Source organism: Micromesistius poutassou (genome assembly GCF_964030765.1).
Source record: "Micromesistius poutassou genome assembly, chromosome: 19".
NCBI lineage: Eukaryota > Metazoa > Chordata > Actinopteri > Gadiformes > Gadidae > Micromesistius > Micromesistius poutassou.
In genome coordinates, this window is record NC_140289.1 from 13,204,504 (window position 1) to 13,223,647 (window position 19,144).

General features: G+C 42.8%; 1 protein-coding gene across 1 annotated transcript; it reads left to right on the plus strand.

Moving 5' to 3' along the window:
- The first annotated feature begins 1,311 nt into the window (after positions 1-1,311).
- On the plus strand, positions 1,312-18,928 carry LOC311363976 (uncharacterized protein). Its single transcript, XM_084483972.1, has 10 exons — positions 1,312-1,363; positions 6,047-6,092; positions 6,179-6,244; positions 6,685-6,750; positions 7,132-7,323; positions 17,249-17,281; positions 17,493-17,684; positions 17,816-18,012; positions 18,433-18,472; positions 18,607-18,928. Exons 1-10 carry the CDS (start codon positions 1,316-1,318, stop codon positions 18,753-18,755), a joined length of 1,029 nt encoding a protein of 342 aa, XP_084340098.1. The 5' UTR covers positions 1,312-1,315; the 3' UTR covers positions 18,756-18,928.
- Positions 18,929-19,144: the final 216 nt, after the last annotated feature.

Here is a 19,144-nt window from a genome sequence, read left to right on the forward strand (position 1 = left end):
GATATTGTTTCTAAGCAAACTAGACACATGGGTTTGCCTTTGAATTCTATGAAAAGATACTCTGCTTCTCATCTTGACTGAAAGGTACAGTTTTTGTTGATCGAGTTTTCTTTAATCTTAAATGATCTGCGGGCCTCACTGAGTGAGGATGCGGGCATGTGGCCCGCGGGCCGCCAGTTGCCCATCCCTGCACTATATGATACAGATTACCAATCAAATCACACAACAAGCAGCAACGCTCATCATCACTGAGGCAAATTAAAAATATGATTTCATAGTTCTGTTTTTTTCGATGTCTTCATATACTGTATATATTTAAGCAATAGCTCACGACAGGCTGTGGAATGTGCTCATTATACCACAGTTAAAGGGCGTTGTGCGCGTTGGGACAAACCCTAATTAACAACAGTTCAAATTAGGCGTGGTGTGATGCGGAACTCTGCAAACTGATTGGACGTCATATCAGTTATGTATATGGCCATTATGCAACAGTTAGGGACCAATCGGATCGCTTGATATAAGCCACCCGTTTTATAAATATTATTATTACACGGTTCTCCTCAATGCTGTGGAACGCTCCGTTCACTTGCATGGGCCTTCCCGACTTCCAGTGGTGAATTATTTTTCAATGATGACCGTTGCTAAGCATATAATGACCGCTGTCAAGGAAAGTGGATTTTTTCCACGTCTTTCATATCACTCCGCAAGTAGTCCGGTAACTTATCAACCTGAGACCAGACTATTTCTCTGCTGATCAACACTATGAATGGTAATTGTAAAAAGTGTGTGAAGCGTGTGAAGTTATTTTTTAGTTTTGGCAAGTAGCTGTGTAATAAGCGGGATAATGTATAGAACGTCACCGGTCATTATCTAAAATAAGACCCTTCAGGGCGAAGCAATACACCTCCACTTTGCGTCGGTGTCCGGTTCGTAAAATCACATAAAATATTGCATAAATATTTGCACTTTGCCCAATCCGTATTATTGTTTAACAGCACAATTCTAGCAACAGCAGAAATCCAAAAAGTGGTCATTTACAATGAGTAACCCAATTTGATTCGAGTATAGCTCGACTAAGATGTATATGCATCTTAGTAATCCAATCATAGTTGGACTAAGCTAATAAGTCGACTTTCTTGAGTGTCATGTAAACAAACTCAGTATATATATATATATATATATATATATATTAGAACTTAATTTTTTTGGGGGGGGCCATCAGGACTTCTTGTATATAGGGCCCAGAATTTGGTGCTACGCCCCTGGTACCGCTTATAATAAATACCTCGGGGACGTGGAAAGTAAAAGTGAAAGTATGGTCATGGACGGACGCAGAGCGCAGAGCAGAACGCAACACAGCACGGTAAGAAAAACACTTTAAGAATAAGTAGAATGACTCCGTCTACACTCACTGCTGTATAATATCAATGAGCTAAAACGTCATTGGTTTGGAGGAGTTTGGGGCTGACCGGATCAGTGTCGTGTTGAGCAGGGCGGCACACTGGCTGGGAGGGAAACCACATTCAGACGGAAAGTTTTGATACAACTTGATGATACTTTGTTGGTACCGTCGTTGTGTATGAGCGTTATAATGAGCGACAATAATAATCCATACACACCGTGGCGTTATACTGCAAGTGTCCGGGAAGCCGTGTTCCAGATGCCTTGGACCATAGACATTATGAAGAGTAGCCGCCGCATCGACCGATACTGCCTACTGGCGCTGCCGAGCCGTGGGGCCGCCATGTTGGACCGGTCGACCGCTCCACTCAGTGTGATCTGTTTGGTGCAATGAACTGTCAGCGCATTTAATTCATCAAACCCCACTGAATACCAAACCGATTTTCACGCGGGTTGTTTTGCTGAAAAGGTCATACATGTAGCTATGATACAGGACACATGGTTCGGCGTGTTTTAATATTTCGTGGGCTTAACAGTAATAGAATATTCTGATATATGTCATCTGATATATAAAAGACATTTCCAGTCCAACTAGCAATCTGATTAAAAAACCTAATGTGTCTTCAAAAACTAAACGGGGACAGGTAGTTTTTTCTGTATTGAGCCAGGGACAGGCAACCAAAAACGGGGACGTCTGATCAGCCTATGATATGTGATGTAGGCTATGATAAGTATTTTGCAAATCACACAGTATAAATATGATAGAGAAGCAGAAACAGGGGCAGTAAATTCAGCTATTTTAATACGTTGAAGAAACAATTAATATATGATTAGGCTATATATAAATATATACATAGCCTACATAAACTATTATTTATATATATATATATATATATGCACATAAAAGTTTTTGTATGAGCTAAAATCCCTGAAAGAGGACTGTTTTGCAGAGCTTCTTTCTGCAGTTCAAGAGAGGTGAGTTTGGCAATGTGGTGCAGCCTTAACTTGTGAAACACAGACACAACCAATGACAACAAGTCTGGTTGTCGATGCCAAACCGTGTCTCCTCCTGAAAAGTAATCCCCCAGGCCCTGTTTGCGATGGTGTTATGTTATTTTTAATCCAGGAAAGGCCGCCGAGACAGGATCGCTTTTAACTCACTTTATTTGGTAAAGGTTTTGGTCTATTGTCTATTGTCTATGAAACAAAAGGAGAGGAATTGTGTAACACGAGCGGAGCATCTCTAAGCTTTATATCTACGATACGCCGCCCAAGAGATTCTTTTGTGGAGATTCTAATGATACGGCTAGGGCAGGGTTAGGGTTTGCCCAGGAGATTCTGTTGTGGCGATCTCCTCTGGCTTGCGGCGATCTCTCTGGCTTGTGGCGATCCCTTCCAAAGCTGAAAGTGGTGCTTAGACAGGAAAAAGTAGGCTTCTTCTACAACGTTTAAACCTGCTCACTTCATCTGTGTGTCCGTTGTTGCCCCCTCTTGACTATGTGCAAGTGTTGCAGCTTTACTGCATGTGCTCGGTGCTGCCCCCTTGTGACTATGTGAGGATATAACCTCTTAACTATTGTATGTGCTCGGTATCGCTGGGCGATAAAACGATAACGATATGTATTGCGATAGACACGTAATCAATATCAATAGAAAATGCGTTCGATAGAACGTTTCGATAATTTTTTTCCGTGTTGGAAGTAGGGATGTCACGATACCAGAAATTTAGTAGTCGATACCAATACCAGTGAAATTCCACGATTCTCGATACCCAATTCGATACCACGGTCAAAAACAAAACAATAAATCCCATGTACTTTATTAAAAACATTTAAACATTACAAAAAACAGTGGCACTGGCATGTAGCCTTCAAGTAATGAATAAAAATAAACCACTATTAACATTACAAAAAAGAACAGTGGCATGTAGCGTTCAAATAATAATAATAATAATAATAAAATACGCACTGAAAGCAGGCAGTCATGCAGCTATGCGGCTCGCGTTTACACTTGCGTGCATGGCGGGGTTTAAAACATAACTTCCAACCTAATATTAAGTAATATAACGCTGGTGCGCAAGGCAGCCACAGGAGACGCCAACATTGTTTTCAACCGCTCGGTACCGCGCCGTATTAATTGCCATGTTTTGAAAAGAAAAAGTATTTGAAGCGAATAAGCAATGCTGTTTTTGATTTGTTTATTTGGTTTTGAACGAATAGTTTTGGATGCATGCATCGGCTTTGAGTTGGTTTGTTTACTTTGAAATTGCATACGCTCGCAACACACACGCACACGCGCACACGCACGCACACATTCACCGCCGCACCCACTACAACCTGCCGATCTTCAATCAAAACAACATCAAGTAAGTGATGCCGAACGCAGTCGTACCATGCGTGTTTAGAAGCGCAACATTGAAACGGGTCCTATCTGAAACAGCCGCGCGGCACAGCGTTCCAAACGCAAAGTACTTCCAGACACGACTCTTGCTATTCTTTTTATCGACGAGTCGAGGCGGAGCTGTTGCACTCGCTGCAGTTGCCGTCTTCCATGTTCCCGTGTAGGTGTATATGCTGCCCACGTGATGTCCGGAGGAATTGCATCTTCGGTACCTACGGTACCTACGGTACTAAGAAAAACGAGTACCGTCACGTTTTTTGAATTTTGGTATCGACTTGGTACCGAAGTATCGGTTCTCGTGACATCCCTAGTTGGAAGTTAACAGAGCAAAGAGTCTAGCTCCGCTTTGAACCTGATACCTGTGGAGAGCAACGTATGGAGCGACACGCCAATGGCCAATCATGTAACAGTATCGAGTTTGGCTGCACCATCTCGTCTCGTGTGTGTTTCATAACAGAAACAGCGCGATGTGAGAAACGAAAGATGAGTACCGCAACAAGCGAGGAAATTGTAAATAATATCTATGAAGATAGTTCTTCTCAGATCTCAGGCTTCTCTATGTTTACATTTAACACTGCAAATGTTTTTAGCACTTTTTGTAGCACATGTTTTTGAGCACTTTATAATTGATAATTGTCAAGTTTTCATTGTGATGTTAATTTTCATTCAGACTTATGTTTATATTTATTTGAGTTTTCCATGGTTGTGTTGACATTCCTTTTCCCTGTCTGCCTACAATCAGGGGAAGGTTAAGTTTAAAATAAAACTGTTAACGTTTATATTTTTCTCCTGGTCCTTTTTAAAAAGGTCATAAGAATTATCAATAATTATCGATATCGACCAATATGAAACACTTATATCGTGATACAGTTTTCAGCCATATCGCCCAGCCCTAGTTCTTGGTGCTGCTCCCTGTGGCTATGTGAGGATATTACCTCTTAACTATTGTATGTGCTCGGTGCTGCTCCCTGTGGCCATGCGAGGATATTACCTTTTAACTATTGTATGTGCTTGGTGCTGCTCCCTGTGGCTATGTGAGGATATTATGGCTGAAATATGTCACAATGGTCCGCCGATTTGAGCAGTAATATGCTGCAGTGCTCTGGCATCTTGTGTCTTCTGCTGCTACAGCCAATGCGACGTCTACTCTTTATAATGTCTATGCCTTGGACACCAGCCTTCCGAAGTGGGGAAATCTCCCAGCTTTCTTGCGGATGACGCTCTCAACAAAAATGGCTGCACCCGTGAAGAGATTTTTTCTTTGTATTTGTACCACATTGGTCATTTTAATGTTGATTTTAAATGCTCTTACACGCTTGATTACATTGCTACTTTATTCCGGTCACCAATGTATGGATTGCACAGTCTTGCTGTGCGTTCAATACAATGTAAATTTGTGTTGTCCGTTTTCGAGCTTGTTTGCTAAAGAGGCTAATGCAGCTAACAATAACAATGACTAGCCAATGACATGACACGATCGCAAAGACGAACGGGAACGCGTCTAGATGTTGCGTGACGCCTCTTGCACACTACCTCCATCAACGGACGCATCTCATTGACTTTGCATGGGCCGCCCTCAAAATGCATTGTGGGTCCGTCCGTCAAGTCGGCTCCGTGGTCAAAAGTTGAGAAATGTTCAACTTTTCGAGAAGCGACGATCAGATCACGGTTATGTAAATAAACTAGTGTGCCGCTACTTGGATTCTGTCCAATGAAATGGTCTTTGTGATACAACCCGCCGTGGAAATGTCAAAAAGCCGGCCGGCAGCGGGGGGTTTAAGAAAGGATTTAAGAATTGGGCGATTGCTGTGGTACACGTACAGGGGCAACACTGTCCTTGCGATTACGGATCCATTTAGCAATAACAACAACAAGCAGGGAGACGCAGGAAGAAGCCGGCTTTATAACGCCTGGTGCAAGGAGAGAGCAAGAGTGTTGCCCCTGTTGCAGGCTGCGTCCACAAAGACTACTCCCCCATACGTCAGACACGCCCTCCGTCATCGGACGGACGGAGGTAGTGTGCACGAGGCGTCAGACATCTAACGCCAAATGCGTCTAAGGCAACATCTAACGTCACAACAAAACCTATGACCTACTAGACGGCCTCAACTTCACCATCTCATACCCAAACTACAACATTTATAACCTAGTTACCTTCATTTCAGCATTTTCAACATAACTTAACAATGTCTAACAAAGTAAAAACTACACTCATGAAGTTTCTTTCTATTTATTTTTTCATCAGGGCATCATGGCTACAGCCAGTAGGATCTGGATCCGGATCCGGTCTTGTAAGTCATGTAACAAATGTTCTCTGAAAAATACCTGTTTTGTGTTCAGAAACCTTTTCATTAAACCTTTAACCATTTCATTTCAGGGTTGATCTTCATTATGGCAGCCTTGATAAACGGCTTCCTATATTTGCTGAAGATGGTGCTTCCAGGTAAATTTGATTAATTAATGACCTAGGGTAGGTAAATGTTCTGTATTAATTCACATTGTATGCTCAAGTGTAAATTAAGGAGCAATGTGCAGGGAAATATTATGTACTCCACATTCACATTGTGAGCTCATAGAAATAATAAAGTATTTATTTTGTTTTTTACTGCCGGTGGTACTCGCCTCATGGTTCTCACCGGAATCACCGGTTCACCAGAAAACGTTTCATTCAGGGCATAAAATAATTTGGAAAACGGAAGAAAAGGCAAAGACTAGTACAGACAGACAAGACAAGACAAGACTGTAGATTATTTTTTGTGAACAAGTGAGGAACTGCTCATCCCATAAACCATTGCAGACCTTTTCACAATGGTTCCAACCCAATAGTTTAGTGTGTTTCTTGCATCTTATAACCTTTGTCATTATTTCAACGTTTCATTTCAGTGTGGTTTTTCAACACAGCAGCAAAAGCACAGCAAAAGGTCTATTTGATGAAGTCGGGCTTTGCAGGTAAATTTTATTGAATTAATGCACATTGTGTGCTCATGTATAAATTAACGAGCTAGGGCAGGTTAATGTTGACTCTCAAAGTATCCCGATGGTGTGCTTATGGCATTAACAAACATATTTAGTGATACATAGTGGAGCAGACATCTTGTTGTCCCAGTTCCACAAACCTTACTGTTTGTATGTGTTGTGTCATGGTTTGTGTTGTAAATAGGCATGTTTAAAGTTCTGACAATGGCTGGTATATTTGAGATCAGGAAAACTCTATACTAAACACCTACCCAGAATCAAGAAAAAAGGAAAAGCTAGCAATGTTTTTAAATGATCACTACAATTTTATTTTTGTTAGAGATAACTTTTGACAGCAGATTTCTATTTTCACAGACCTCCCGAGATATAGGTTCACCACAGTGAATGATTCAAAGCTGAATGCTGACAATGAATTGGTTCAACAACTGAAATCCAAAGGTCATACTAAGGTGACGTCGTCGGACCCATATGACTTCATCCTGGCCTTCTGTCCCATTCTCACACGGCTTGGGATTGATATCCAGGAGACTATGGAGAAGTGTAGAGGTGAGGAACACATCCTTCATCGCAGTGAAGGAGAATGAAACTCCAATCAAACATATCATGTTCCATGTGAGAACAATCCAACATCTGTCATTGTCAGTGGCGGCTGCTCGTCTTTCAAAGAGGGGAAGCTCATTTTCGGCCTACATCATAGAAATGGTCAATTTATGTATATGTCAATTATGCTCTCTGTTCCTTTTCAAGGAAATGCTCTGTCATACCAACTAGCTGTCTTTACCAGTGACTTGACCAGTGTCCTCTCAATGGCCAGCAGAGCTAGGCTGCTTAAAGGGGTAGTTCAGGATTTTGGACATCAGGTCTCATGTCCAAGTGAGCCAGTGTGTTATTTATCATTGGAGACCGTTTTCAACACTATTCATTCAGTCCTTCTAGTTTCAGAAATCGCTGGTGCTAGGCTAGTGCAAGTCGAGGGGAACTGCTAGCCTGCCAATAAAAACAGTTAGACATTACAACGCCGGGGCCGTTTCACATGCTGCTTTATTCACTTACTTCCGGTAACAAACAACCACCCATTACCTGACGTCATCACGTATCTAACGTGGGATGCCATACATTACAATTGTCTAAGTCCATTCAATTGGACACATGATGAATATCACCCAGCGAGGTGGAGTCTGTAGGGCAGCACTTTACTGTGTTACGCTATGCATTTGTTTCCTTTTTTTGTATTGATAATTTTATAATATTGTCCTGTGTCACTTTACTGTGGTTTAAGACAGTTACTTTATGTAGCTCCCCAACACTACACACACACACACACACACACACACACACACACACTTTCGATCCAAGATGGTGGCACCCTGTTCGGCAGCTCCTGATAGCGATGTGCATTTTATGTTGAATGTGTTGTCTGTACCGTCACAGTCGTGTACGAAAATAGTCTACAACAGAAGCTCATTACTCGTACTACGAAACTCCAACATTTCAAAACATCTTTCTGGAGTTATGCTGGCTTTGGAACCCGAAGAGCTCGAGGAGCTAGGCATTCTACGGTGGCAAGACCCAGGGGTCTGCAAGGTAGCGGACTCCCTTCCCACCACTGGCCGACACCGGAGGCGGCGCAAGCGGTTTGTGAGACCTAGCATGCACCGTAAGCGGTGTGCTAGACCCAGCAAGCGCGGAACTTGAGCGGGAATCAGCGCCAGGCTAAAAGCAAACCCTTACAGACCTGCACTTCCCTCTATTCTGCTATCCAACGTTCGCTCGCTGGAAAACAAAATGGACTAGCTCAGACTGGATTTAACTACACAAAGTAAAGTGAGAGACTGCAGCGCCATCATCCTCACTGAGACGTGGCTGAATCAGAACGTTCCGGACAGCGCCATTCAAGTGGACGGACTAACAATGTTCCGGGCGGACAGGAGCCATGCTCTCAGCAGGAAATCTCGGGAAGGCGGTGTATGTATCTTCATCAATGGTGGTGCACACACGCCGAAATTGTCTCAAGTTACTGTTCTCCGGATATAGAATTTCTAACAGTTAAATGCCGACCACCAGTTACATGCCTAGAGAATTCACAGCCATCGACATCACAGGTGTTTATATTCCACCCAATGCGATAACTAAGGACGCACTGTCTACACTGTATCAGTCTGTGAGCTCAATGCAGAACTCTAATCCAGACTCTGTCTATATAATCGCTGGTGATTTCAATCAGGCCAAATTAAAGACAGTACTTCCACATTACCACAAACATGTGAACTTTGCGACCAGGGGAGAGAACATTCTTGACCAGGTCTACACCAACATCAAACGGGCATTCAGAGCTGTTCCCCACCCCCACCTGGGGAGCTCGGACCATCTCTCTGTTATTGCTAATGCAATCTTACAAACCACCACTAACCAGGAGTAAGCCGTCTGTGAAGCAGATCAGAGCATGGCCAGAAGGAGCAACCTCAGCTCTCCAAGACTGTTTTGAATGCACAGATTGGCCTGTTTTTAAGGGGGCTGCCACTACCAACCAACATGTCAACCTAACGGAATATACTGAGTCTGAGACAGGTTACATATACAAATGCATGGATGATGCGACTGTCATCAAAAACATCACTACAAGAGCCAACGACAAACCCTGGTTCACCAGGGAGGTACGTGCACTCATGAGAGCACGGAATGCTGCCTTCAAGTCCGGGGACAGGGACGCCCTCAGAGCTGCTAGGGCCAACTTGAACCGGGACTTGAGAACAGCCAAGCGCGCCTATGGACAGAAAATCCAATCACACTTCACGGACACAAAAGACCCCAGTCGCCTGTGGCAAGGCATCCAGTCAGTCACCGGTTACATGCCAACACCCCCACCGTGCGAGGACTTCCTCAACACACTTAACACCTTCTTCAGCCGGTTTGAGGAAAACAACACCACCACACCAACAAAAGCCCCGGCCTGCCTGGACAATGTAACCCTTCACCTGGACCCAGCTGATGTGCGGAGGACCCTACTCAAGACGAACCCCAGAAATGCTGCAGGTCCTGACAACATACCGGGGCGTGTGCTCAGAGACTGTGCTGACCAACTCACAGATGTTCTCACGGATATCTACAACACCTCTCTGAGCCAAGCCATCATACCAGCATGCTTCAAAGCCACCACCATCATACGGTTACCCAAGAAATCCCCAGCCTCAACACTGAACGACTACCGGCCCATAGCACTCACACCCATCATGATGAAGTGCTTTGAAAGATTGGTCAAGGCCCATATAACATCCAGTCTCCCCACTATACTTGACCCATTCCAGTTTGCATACCGTCCCAAACGCTCCACTGATGATGCCATAGCAACAGTACTCCACATATGCCTGGCTCATCTGGAAAACACAAACAGTTACGTGCGGATACTGTTCATTGATTTCAGCTCCGCCTTCAACACAGTCATCCCCAAACACCTGGTGAATAAATAGGCTTGAAATAGGCATCAGCACCCCACTCTGCAACTGGCTACTGGACTTCCTTACTGATAGACCACAGACAGTAATAGTTGGCAAAAACTCCTCAGAGACCATCATCGTGAACACTGGAGTCCCCCAACGATGTGTGTTGTCCCCTCTGTTGTTCGCACTGATGACACATGACTGTTGTGCCAGATATAACTCAAACCACTTCATCAAGTTTGCAAATGACACAACAGTTGTGGGCCTCATCAGGAACGACAATGACTCAGCCTACAGAGAGGAGGTACATGAACTCATCAACTGGTGACAACAATAATCTACATCTCAACGTAAACAAGACAAAATAAATAACTGTGGACTTCAGGAAGAAACACACTCCACCCACCCCACTCACCATCAATGGCAGTGCAGTGGAGTCTGTGAAGAGCACCAAGTTCCTGGGGGTGCACATCACAGATGACCTGACATGGTCAACCAACACCACCTCTCTAGTAAAGAAGGCACAGCAACGCCTCCACTTCCTTCGCCGGATGAGGAGTGCTGACCTCCCCCCTTCTGCCCTCACCACCTTCTACAGGGGTGCTATTGAGAGCATCCTCACCAGCAGCCTCTCAGTCTGGTATGGCAGCGGTTCTGCTGCTGACCAGAAAGCCCTAACAGAGGGTGGTGAGGACAGCAGAGAAGATCACCAAAACAGCACAACCATCCATCCAGGACCTGTACCCGTCTCGCTGCCGCAAGAGAGCCACTAATATCACCAAAGACCACACTCACCCAGCACACAAACTGTTCACCCTCCTACCTTCTGGCAAGCGGTGCCGAAGCATGTGGTGCAATACTACCAGGTTCAGGAACAGCTTTTTTCCAATGGCCATCAGACTACTAAACTCAAAAAAAAACAATTAAACCCAATGTCTGTAATCTGCCCTTATATGCACAATATTTACATGTTTACAATACATATGTATCCCCTTGTTATACATATGTATCCTCTTGTTATACATATGTATCCTCTTGCTGCTACTTTTGTATTTGCACCTTATTATATTGCACCTTCTATTACTGCTCCTCAATAACATACCATATATTGACTTGTTGTGTCTATTGTTGTTGTGGTGTTGTCTATTGTTGCTGTCTTTTTGCACTTTTATGTTATATGTTGTGTGTTACAAATATTACTTGCACATTTTGGAGTATGGAGAAATTTTGATTCTGTGTAATTACGTGTTGCATGGTATGATTGACAATAAAGTACACTTTGAACTTTTTTACTGTGTGCCTTTACTCAAACATATTCAACCTCACTTTGCATTACAGCACTCACATTTTCTGCAGGAAATGCATTTTCCAGCTACTTTTGTTGGGTGAATTCATACATAAGCTTGACATAAAGCTACAGTAAATAAAACGTGACCTATGTCAGTCACTCGGATATTGTTTAAAAAATGTTTTAAGTAACTGGCTACTGAGCCACTGACTTTCCCCCCCTTTGTTGCTATATAATGTATCTAAAACAATACAAGGTCATACAATGAACAACACATAACTGTTTCTTATGTATTCTCCTCCCAGGGGAGAGGAATAAGCCAGTTATTCTGGTAGTGCTGCACCACACCTACGACCCTGAGAAAAACGTCAGCCCTCAGAGCGTGGATCCCTCACAACCGTTCAATAACAGGATCGTCCTGAGTGTGACCTGCCTGTTCTATGAGGGCAAGTTTCTCAAATGTAAACACAATAAAAATGAAATCAAAAAGGTCATAGATCATGTGTCACGTCCTATCAAAGCTCCCCTTTAAATGATCATAAACTGTTGTCAAGTTAATTTTGTGATGTAAAGATTCTCTGCATTGGTGTTGCTAATGCTTCTTTTCCACCGACAGTACCAGCTCAACTCGCCACGACTTAGCGTGGCACGACTTGGTTTGGTTCCAGGCACGTCCTGTTTCCATCTAGAAAGTACCTCTTCAGCGTGGGCGGGTCGTCATAGCACGTATGCACGAAACTGCAGTTGCGTACTTATCCACACGAGTCACGCGACACATAAACAGACAGGCTACACACAGGAGTGTCTCCACCGCTGTCACGGTCCACGGCGTGTTCTTGCGCGCTGATCCTGCCATGTTCAATAATCAATCACTATTGTTGACTGAACGCTGATGCTAGTATTTAGAGATTCCGGGTGTCGGGTGTCGCGCTCGTCATGATTCGTCCAGTGGCGTCACTCTGGCCAATCAGTGGCCAGCAGCCTGTTAACGTCACACAAAAGTATCAGATCAGCTCTCTTGGAACCTCGACGGAGGTGAGACTAAAAAAGTACCAGGTACCAGGTACCAGATTCCACATTTTGGTGATCGAAAGGAAAAGTCGAGGCAAGTTGAGCTGGTACTGTCGGTGGAAAAGGGGCATAAATTACTAAATGGGACTGACGCGGATGATCTACGCGTCAATATACAAATGATAGAAGGCTTTGTAAGAAAACATGAATGTCTTAATGCTGATATTCATTTGCTCATTGCTATTGGCAAGTGATTTGTGTTTTTTCCTGTTCATTATAACTGATGAAAGATAATAAAACTTTCAACTGAAATGTGTGTGTATATATATATATATATGATTGTTGTGTAAGCAATTATAGCAACAATATACAGGGGAGGCGGCCTGGAGGTAAAGAGGAGAAGAGGGAAGGGGTCATTCGTCCTGAGAAGGTCTCCCTGATTCTCTCTGCTCACTGCTCAACCTGGTACGAAGCTCTTTTAAAGTGGTAGTGAACCACTTTTTATTCATTTTTTACCTGATAGGTCTTATTTTGTTAGTAATAGTAATCTATTACATTTTGTCACGGTTATTAAAATAAGCTGTTATTTGAAAAAACGGTGTAGAATCTTTTGCTTTTGAGACTCAGTCAACCAGTTTGTGATGTCTGTTATGTTCTGAACTCATTTTATTCATGTGATCGAAGTGCCTTTAGTTTAGGGCTTGTACATCAGGGGACATCATGATGATGCATCATTGGATTTTTTGTTGGCGATACATTTTGAGATTACTCAAAGAGAGTTGTAGTAATGAAAATCCTAAATAAAGGTAAATATACTGTAACCGAGGCTAATCCAAACTCTCGCATGACAAACAATGTAGCAGTTTCAAATGCAAAAATGTCACCCAATAATGACAAATAATTTCACGATGAATTGCTGAATTCATGTACACAATATTATGCTCCGATACTACAAAAATGGAGGCAGGCCTATTTTCTTGGTCGTCAGGACCGCGGCACGAGGGGTGTTTTTGTGGATGTGTGGAGCTCTATCTGCAGCGGTTCATTTTGATGTCCAGGTCCAGTAGCGGTGCCGAAGAATTATGATGGCAGGAGCTACGGGGGGCTACATTGTTTATAGCAGGTGCTAATACATTTTGACAAATCATTCTACACACTATATCAGGGATGGGCAACTTTCATGATTAAGAGGGCCACAATTTGTCACCATCACCATCAGAGGGCACACTCTTCACCTAATCGGATATGAGAGAAGCTACAAAATGATTCAAAGTAAGAACAAATGATGTGTAGATATATGTCTATCAGTGGGGCTGGTGATGAACGTTGTTGGTGTGGGGTAGTCATGGACGGGGGTCTGGGGGTTCTCCCCCAGAGAATGTTGAATTTGGTAGATGTGATTTCCTGTATTCTGGTGCATTCTGGGGATAGCCACTACCTAAAAAATCATTCTGATTCATAGCCTATGTATGGTAATTGAACCAACATACATTCATTTCATATTTTCCATGCTCAAATCCCATTTTTAACGTCTATGCTCTTGTTAAACGACAAACACAACAAGTTTGTTTTAAAAGCCACATGAGTGAATCTTATTTTTTTCAGTGCAAAGGGCTCACATACATCATCATTCAATGATGGCACAAAACTGAAAAACAGTTAACAACATTAAGTGCAACAACTAGCATTAAATTCAGTGCAGTTGTAGTAGTGGCGACTTAAGTTGAAATCTTCCATGACTGATATTGTTTCTAAGCAAACCAGACACATGGGTTTGCCTTTGAATTCTATGAAAAGATACTCTGCTTCTCATCTTGACTGAAAGGTACGGTTTTTGTTGATCGAGTTTTCTTTAATCTTAAATGATCTGCGGGCCTCACTGAGTGAGGACGCGGGCCCCATGTGGCCCGCGGGCCGCCAGTTGCCCATCCCTGCACTATATGATACAGATTACCAATCAAATCACACAACAAGCAGCAACGCTCATCATCACTGAGGCTAATTTAAAATAAGATTTCATAGTTCTGTTTTTTTCGATGTCTTCATATACAGTATATATTTAAGCAATAGCTCACGACAGGCTGTGGAATGTGCTCATTATACCACAGTTAAAGGGCGTTGTGCGCGTCGGAACAAACCCTAATTAACAACAGTTCAAATTAGGCGTGGTGTGATGCGGAACTCTGCAAACTGATTGGACGTCATATCAGTTATGTATATGCCCATTATACAACAGTTAGGGACCAATCGGATCTGGTGGATCTGGTGGCTGTGAAGGTATCCTCTACTTCCTACCGAAGTCGATCACCATCTCTCTGGTCTTGTTGACATTCAGACTCAGGTGATTCTGTTCGGACCACTCTACAAAGTCGCCTACCAGTGCGATCTACTCACCCTCATCTCCCCCTCTTATACACCCGACACCCGGCTCGGCTCGTGGAAGGTAAGCCGTCCACTAGCCGGGCATATCAAACTGTTTATTGCCCTGCCTTGAGGTGATTATCCCTTAGGCCTACTTAGTGACTAGAATAATTTCATCACTTCTAGACTGAATTTAATTAATGCATTCCATGGTTACCAGTAAATATACCAATAAATACCAATGGTAAAAATACAAATTTTCACAAACTTCCCTTTGCCCAAACACAAAAGTGCCTCATTCACAAACACACCAACAGTCAACATTCAGCAAAATTGAACTATTTAATGACGTTTAATGAGTTACATAGTCATGTATTCTTTGTTTTTCTTCATTCATTTCTTATTAACTGATTAACTGTTAGTTAATCAGTTGGTTTTCAAAACGTTTACAGACATTTGAATTACTGACATTTAATAAAGACAGTGAAATCTAGAGCTTGTGCTCACTACTAACCTGTTGTGAATACTGAGTCCGACTGCTGAAGTGTACTGACTCACCTGTTGCTCTGTTGTCGTGCGGTAAACGACAACACAACAATAATTTTTTTACCAAAAAATTATATTCTGAGCTAATTAAATAATATCCGGGACTTTAGCCCCGAATAAAACAGCCTAGTGACGCCACTGCCACTAACCATCACTAGGTTAACCCATTCCCTGTATACACTAACCATCACTAGGTTAACCCATTCCCCGTATACAGTAACCATCACTAGGTTAACCCATTCCCCGTATACACTATCCATAGGTTAACCCATTCCCCGTATACACTAACCATCACTAGGTTAACCCATTCCCCGTATACACTAACCATCACTAGGTTAACCCATTCCCCGTATATACTAACCATCACTAGGTTAATCCATTCCCCGTATACACTAACCATAGGTTAACCCATTCCCCGTATATACTAACCATCACTAGGTTAACCCATTCCCCGTATACACTAACCATCGCTAGGTTAACCCATTCCCCGTGTACAGAGATAGGTAGGATAAGATGCTACACAACTAAGTAGGCCTACTGTAACTAAATACGACATACAATAAGTACGTACATTGAGTGCAGGACGTACAACATACAACAAGTAGGAGGGGCGGGACGGGGGGGCTTTCTGTTTGATTGTCAGTGTTAATTTAGTGTGTGTGTGTGTGTGTGTGTGTGTGTGTGTGTGTGTGTGTGTGTGTGTGTGTGTGTGTGTGTGTGTGTGTGTGTGTGTGTGTGTGTGTGTGTGTGTGTGTGGCGACTGAGGTAGGCAGTGCGCACGCGCGGTTTTTTTTATTACAGTCCAAAGCGAAACTGACTGACTACGGAACAGACTGCTCCTCTACGGTACCGGAGAAACGTTTGACAAACTTATATTAGGGTAAGAATAAGTGTCCTCAAAAGAGATGATCTTTAGGGTTAACCACTGTCCGTGTTTCACTGTTTCTAATTGTCATATCGATGACAACTGTTACAAGCATTATTTGCGTTTTTATCAGAGTAGTCCGTTCAAATAGAGATAAAGTAAACCTATGTACCTATAGTAATGCTTTGTTCACCGACGATCCTTCAAACGAAGGGAATGCGAACAGAGATCTCCGTAAGGAGTTCCGCTGTGTACAGGACACGCGCCACTCCGCCGTCAGCCAGCCGCCCCCAGATTTGGAGCGCGCGCATTCTGTCCTTTACGGTAAATGCTTTTACAGCTCTCCACGTCACCTGGCGAGTTGAACTTCTCACAAATGATACAGTAAATACTGTAACATTTTTGGAAAGTGTACAGTCAGAGCTGTCCTGATCTCAAATATTTCTGCCATCATCAGAACTTATGGAGCAATGTGTTTCTATAGCAAATTCGCGCTATGATACAGTAAACATGCTTTATTTTGTGTTAGTGTGTAAGCACTACAGTTGTCGTGTTAACACCTTATGTTGATAACCGGACGTAGTCTGAAAAAAGTCGCTGCCTCTGACGTCAGCCCTTGTTTGGCTGTTTCATTGCATTTACCATAAAGGACAAAATACGCACGCACTCCAAATTTAGGGACGGATGGCATGACAGACCTACAGAACCACATGACAGACCTACAGAACCACATGACAGACCTACAGAACCACATGACAGACCTATAGAACCACATGACAGAACAACAGAACCACAGGCTGTCAGCTCTAGAGGGACAGAACAACAGAACCACAGGCTGTCAGCTCTAGAGGGACAGAACCACAGAACCACACGCTGTCAGCGCTAGAGGGAATAACAGCATGAAGAGTTGTTCTCCATCAGAACTTAAAGGACGACACTGACCTCTTGTCTCTTTGTATGCAGCGTCCAGAATGGTACTAGGATGGCCTTGGAGAGGTAGGACAACACGTTCACATTGATCAAGCCAAGTGCCAATGAATAGATCCTTGTTAAATAAATGTATCTTCCTCTTGCTGAAAACCAATTCCAGAATAATAGCTAAACACAAATGTACATAATGCCTTAAAGTGAGTTAGTAGTGTTTTGTTGGTTGATTGTTCTTTCAGTGGTTGTAATGACGGACTGAAAGACATTCATTTACTCATAGGAAGGCGGATGAGGCGGTTCTACAGTGTGGACGGCAATGGTCCCCCCATCTGTGAGGAATTTAAGGTCAAGTTGATGAACAATGGTCAGACTGAGGTTACGTCCCCAGACCAATGTGAGTACGTCCTGGCCTTCTGTATCATCAGTACACGGTCTGGGATTGATCTCCAGGAGACTATGGCCAGATGTCCAGGTGAGGACTGGAATGGAATTCAAAATAAAGAATCTATCAACCCCAAATGATCTTGTTATTATTATATTTGTATCCTTTGTCTGTCCCTCCCTTTCTGCTTTCTCCCCCACTCCTCTTGTTTCTCACTGCAGGTGGAAAGCCGGTTATTTTGGTGGTGCTACATCATAGCTATGACCCTGAAAAGTTTGTCACTCCCATGGCAGAAGAGGCATCAAACATCCTCCTCAGTGTGGACATCTTGTTCTATCAGGGACAGATGCTGCAATGCCCCCACAATAAAAGGGAATTTGATAAGATCCTGAAAAAAGTCGGATACCCCTGTTCTATGGTATTTAAACAATATCCAGATATGCCATGAAAAACGTAAATGTATCACACTTAACAACAACGCATGTGTAATAACATGTGGGGACATTTCTGTTGAAGTTATTTTGGAGTTTTGTCTGCCAGTTGACAGTTGGGCCTAGATATTAGAACTGATGGTTAATACAGTTTTAATTACTTCCATTTCATCCCACACATTTTGACCAAAACATTTTGACCAATACTGGCAAATCACATCGCCTGTATAGTCGCCTGTATAATATCTCTTCACAATTAGTTTGATGACTTGGAAACGAAAGAAAAAAACAACCATAGCAACGATACACTATTGCCTCCTTTTGCGGACAGGGCCATTGAAAATGTCATTGCAAATTGTGCAAAAACATTTTTTTTTCTTTATTAACATCTGCTTTTCAATCCCCAGCTTGCAACACCTTTGAAACTGATCTACCGCAGCTGCTATTGTAAGTATTATACAAATTGTATTAACATTTGAGTAATCACTGATTCGTAAAGCAACATGATACTAATCATTCTCACTATGTCTAAAATTTCTATAACACTGAATATTACAAATGTAATTTTTTCTTAATCTTAGGGTTGGGAAATCACAAGGTGCTGGTTCTTGTTGTTGCCATGGTCGCAGTAACATATACAATATATATCTCCAAGCAAGACGGATCAAAAAAAGCTCTAAGAATGGACTCCCCCAGTCGGTGGAACTACTTGCCACCTGTTGACCGATGACTCCATCAGGCCTTCATGAAACTAATAAGGGTGCTGTAGGTGACATGTTGATGGTTGTAGTTATTGAAGGTGCTGTAGATAAGATTTGAAAGTTGTAAAGAGAGCGAGCAGAAAAGAGCGGAAGAGAGCACGCCAAACAACCAAAAGAAATAAAAAATCCCCTCCCTCCGATTGTTTCCGTGAGAAATGTTGGTTTTTGCACACCTCTGACTGATACGGTTTAGACTGGAGTAGTCTATCATCTAAATTGTCTCAGAGGCAGAAACCCGTCAAAAATATGTTCTCACAGCATTTCACTCACTAATAGCTGAAAGATGCGTGGCATTTCTATAAAACTACACTCAGATAATAGCTCTGTAATGGCACCTACCGCACCATTATGATGAATA

Bases quoted from the DNA above. Each gene is read 5' to 3' on its own strand.
- LOC311363976 (XM_084483972.1), top strand. From the start codon at position 1,316: ATGGTCATGGACGGACGCAGAGCGCAGAGCAGAACGCAACACAGCACG. The intron at 6,093-6,178 runs GTAAGTCATGTA...ATTTCATTTCAG, and splicing joins CTGGATCCGGATCCGGTCTT to GGTTGATCTTCATTATGGCA. The intron at 18,013-18,432 runs GTATTTAAACAA...TTCAATCCCCAG, and splicing joins TCGGATACCCCTGTTCTATG to CTTGCAACACCTTTGAAACT.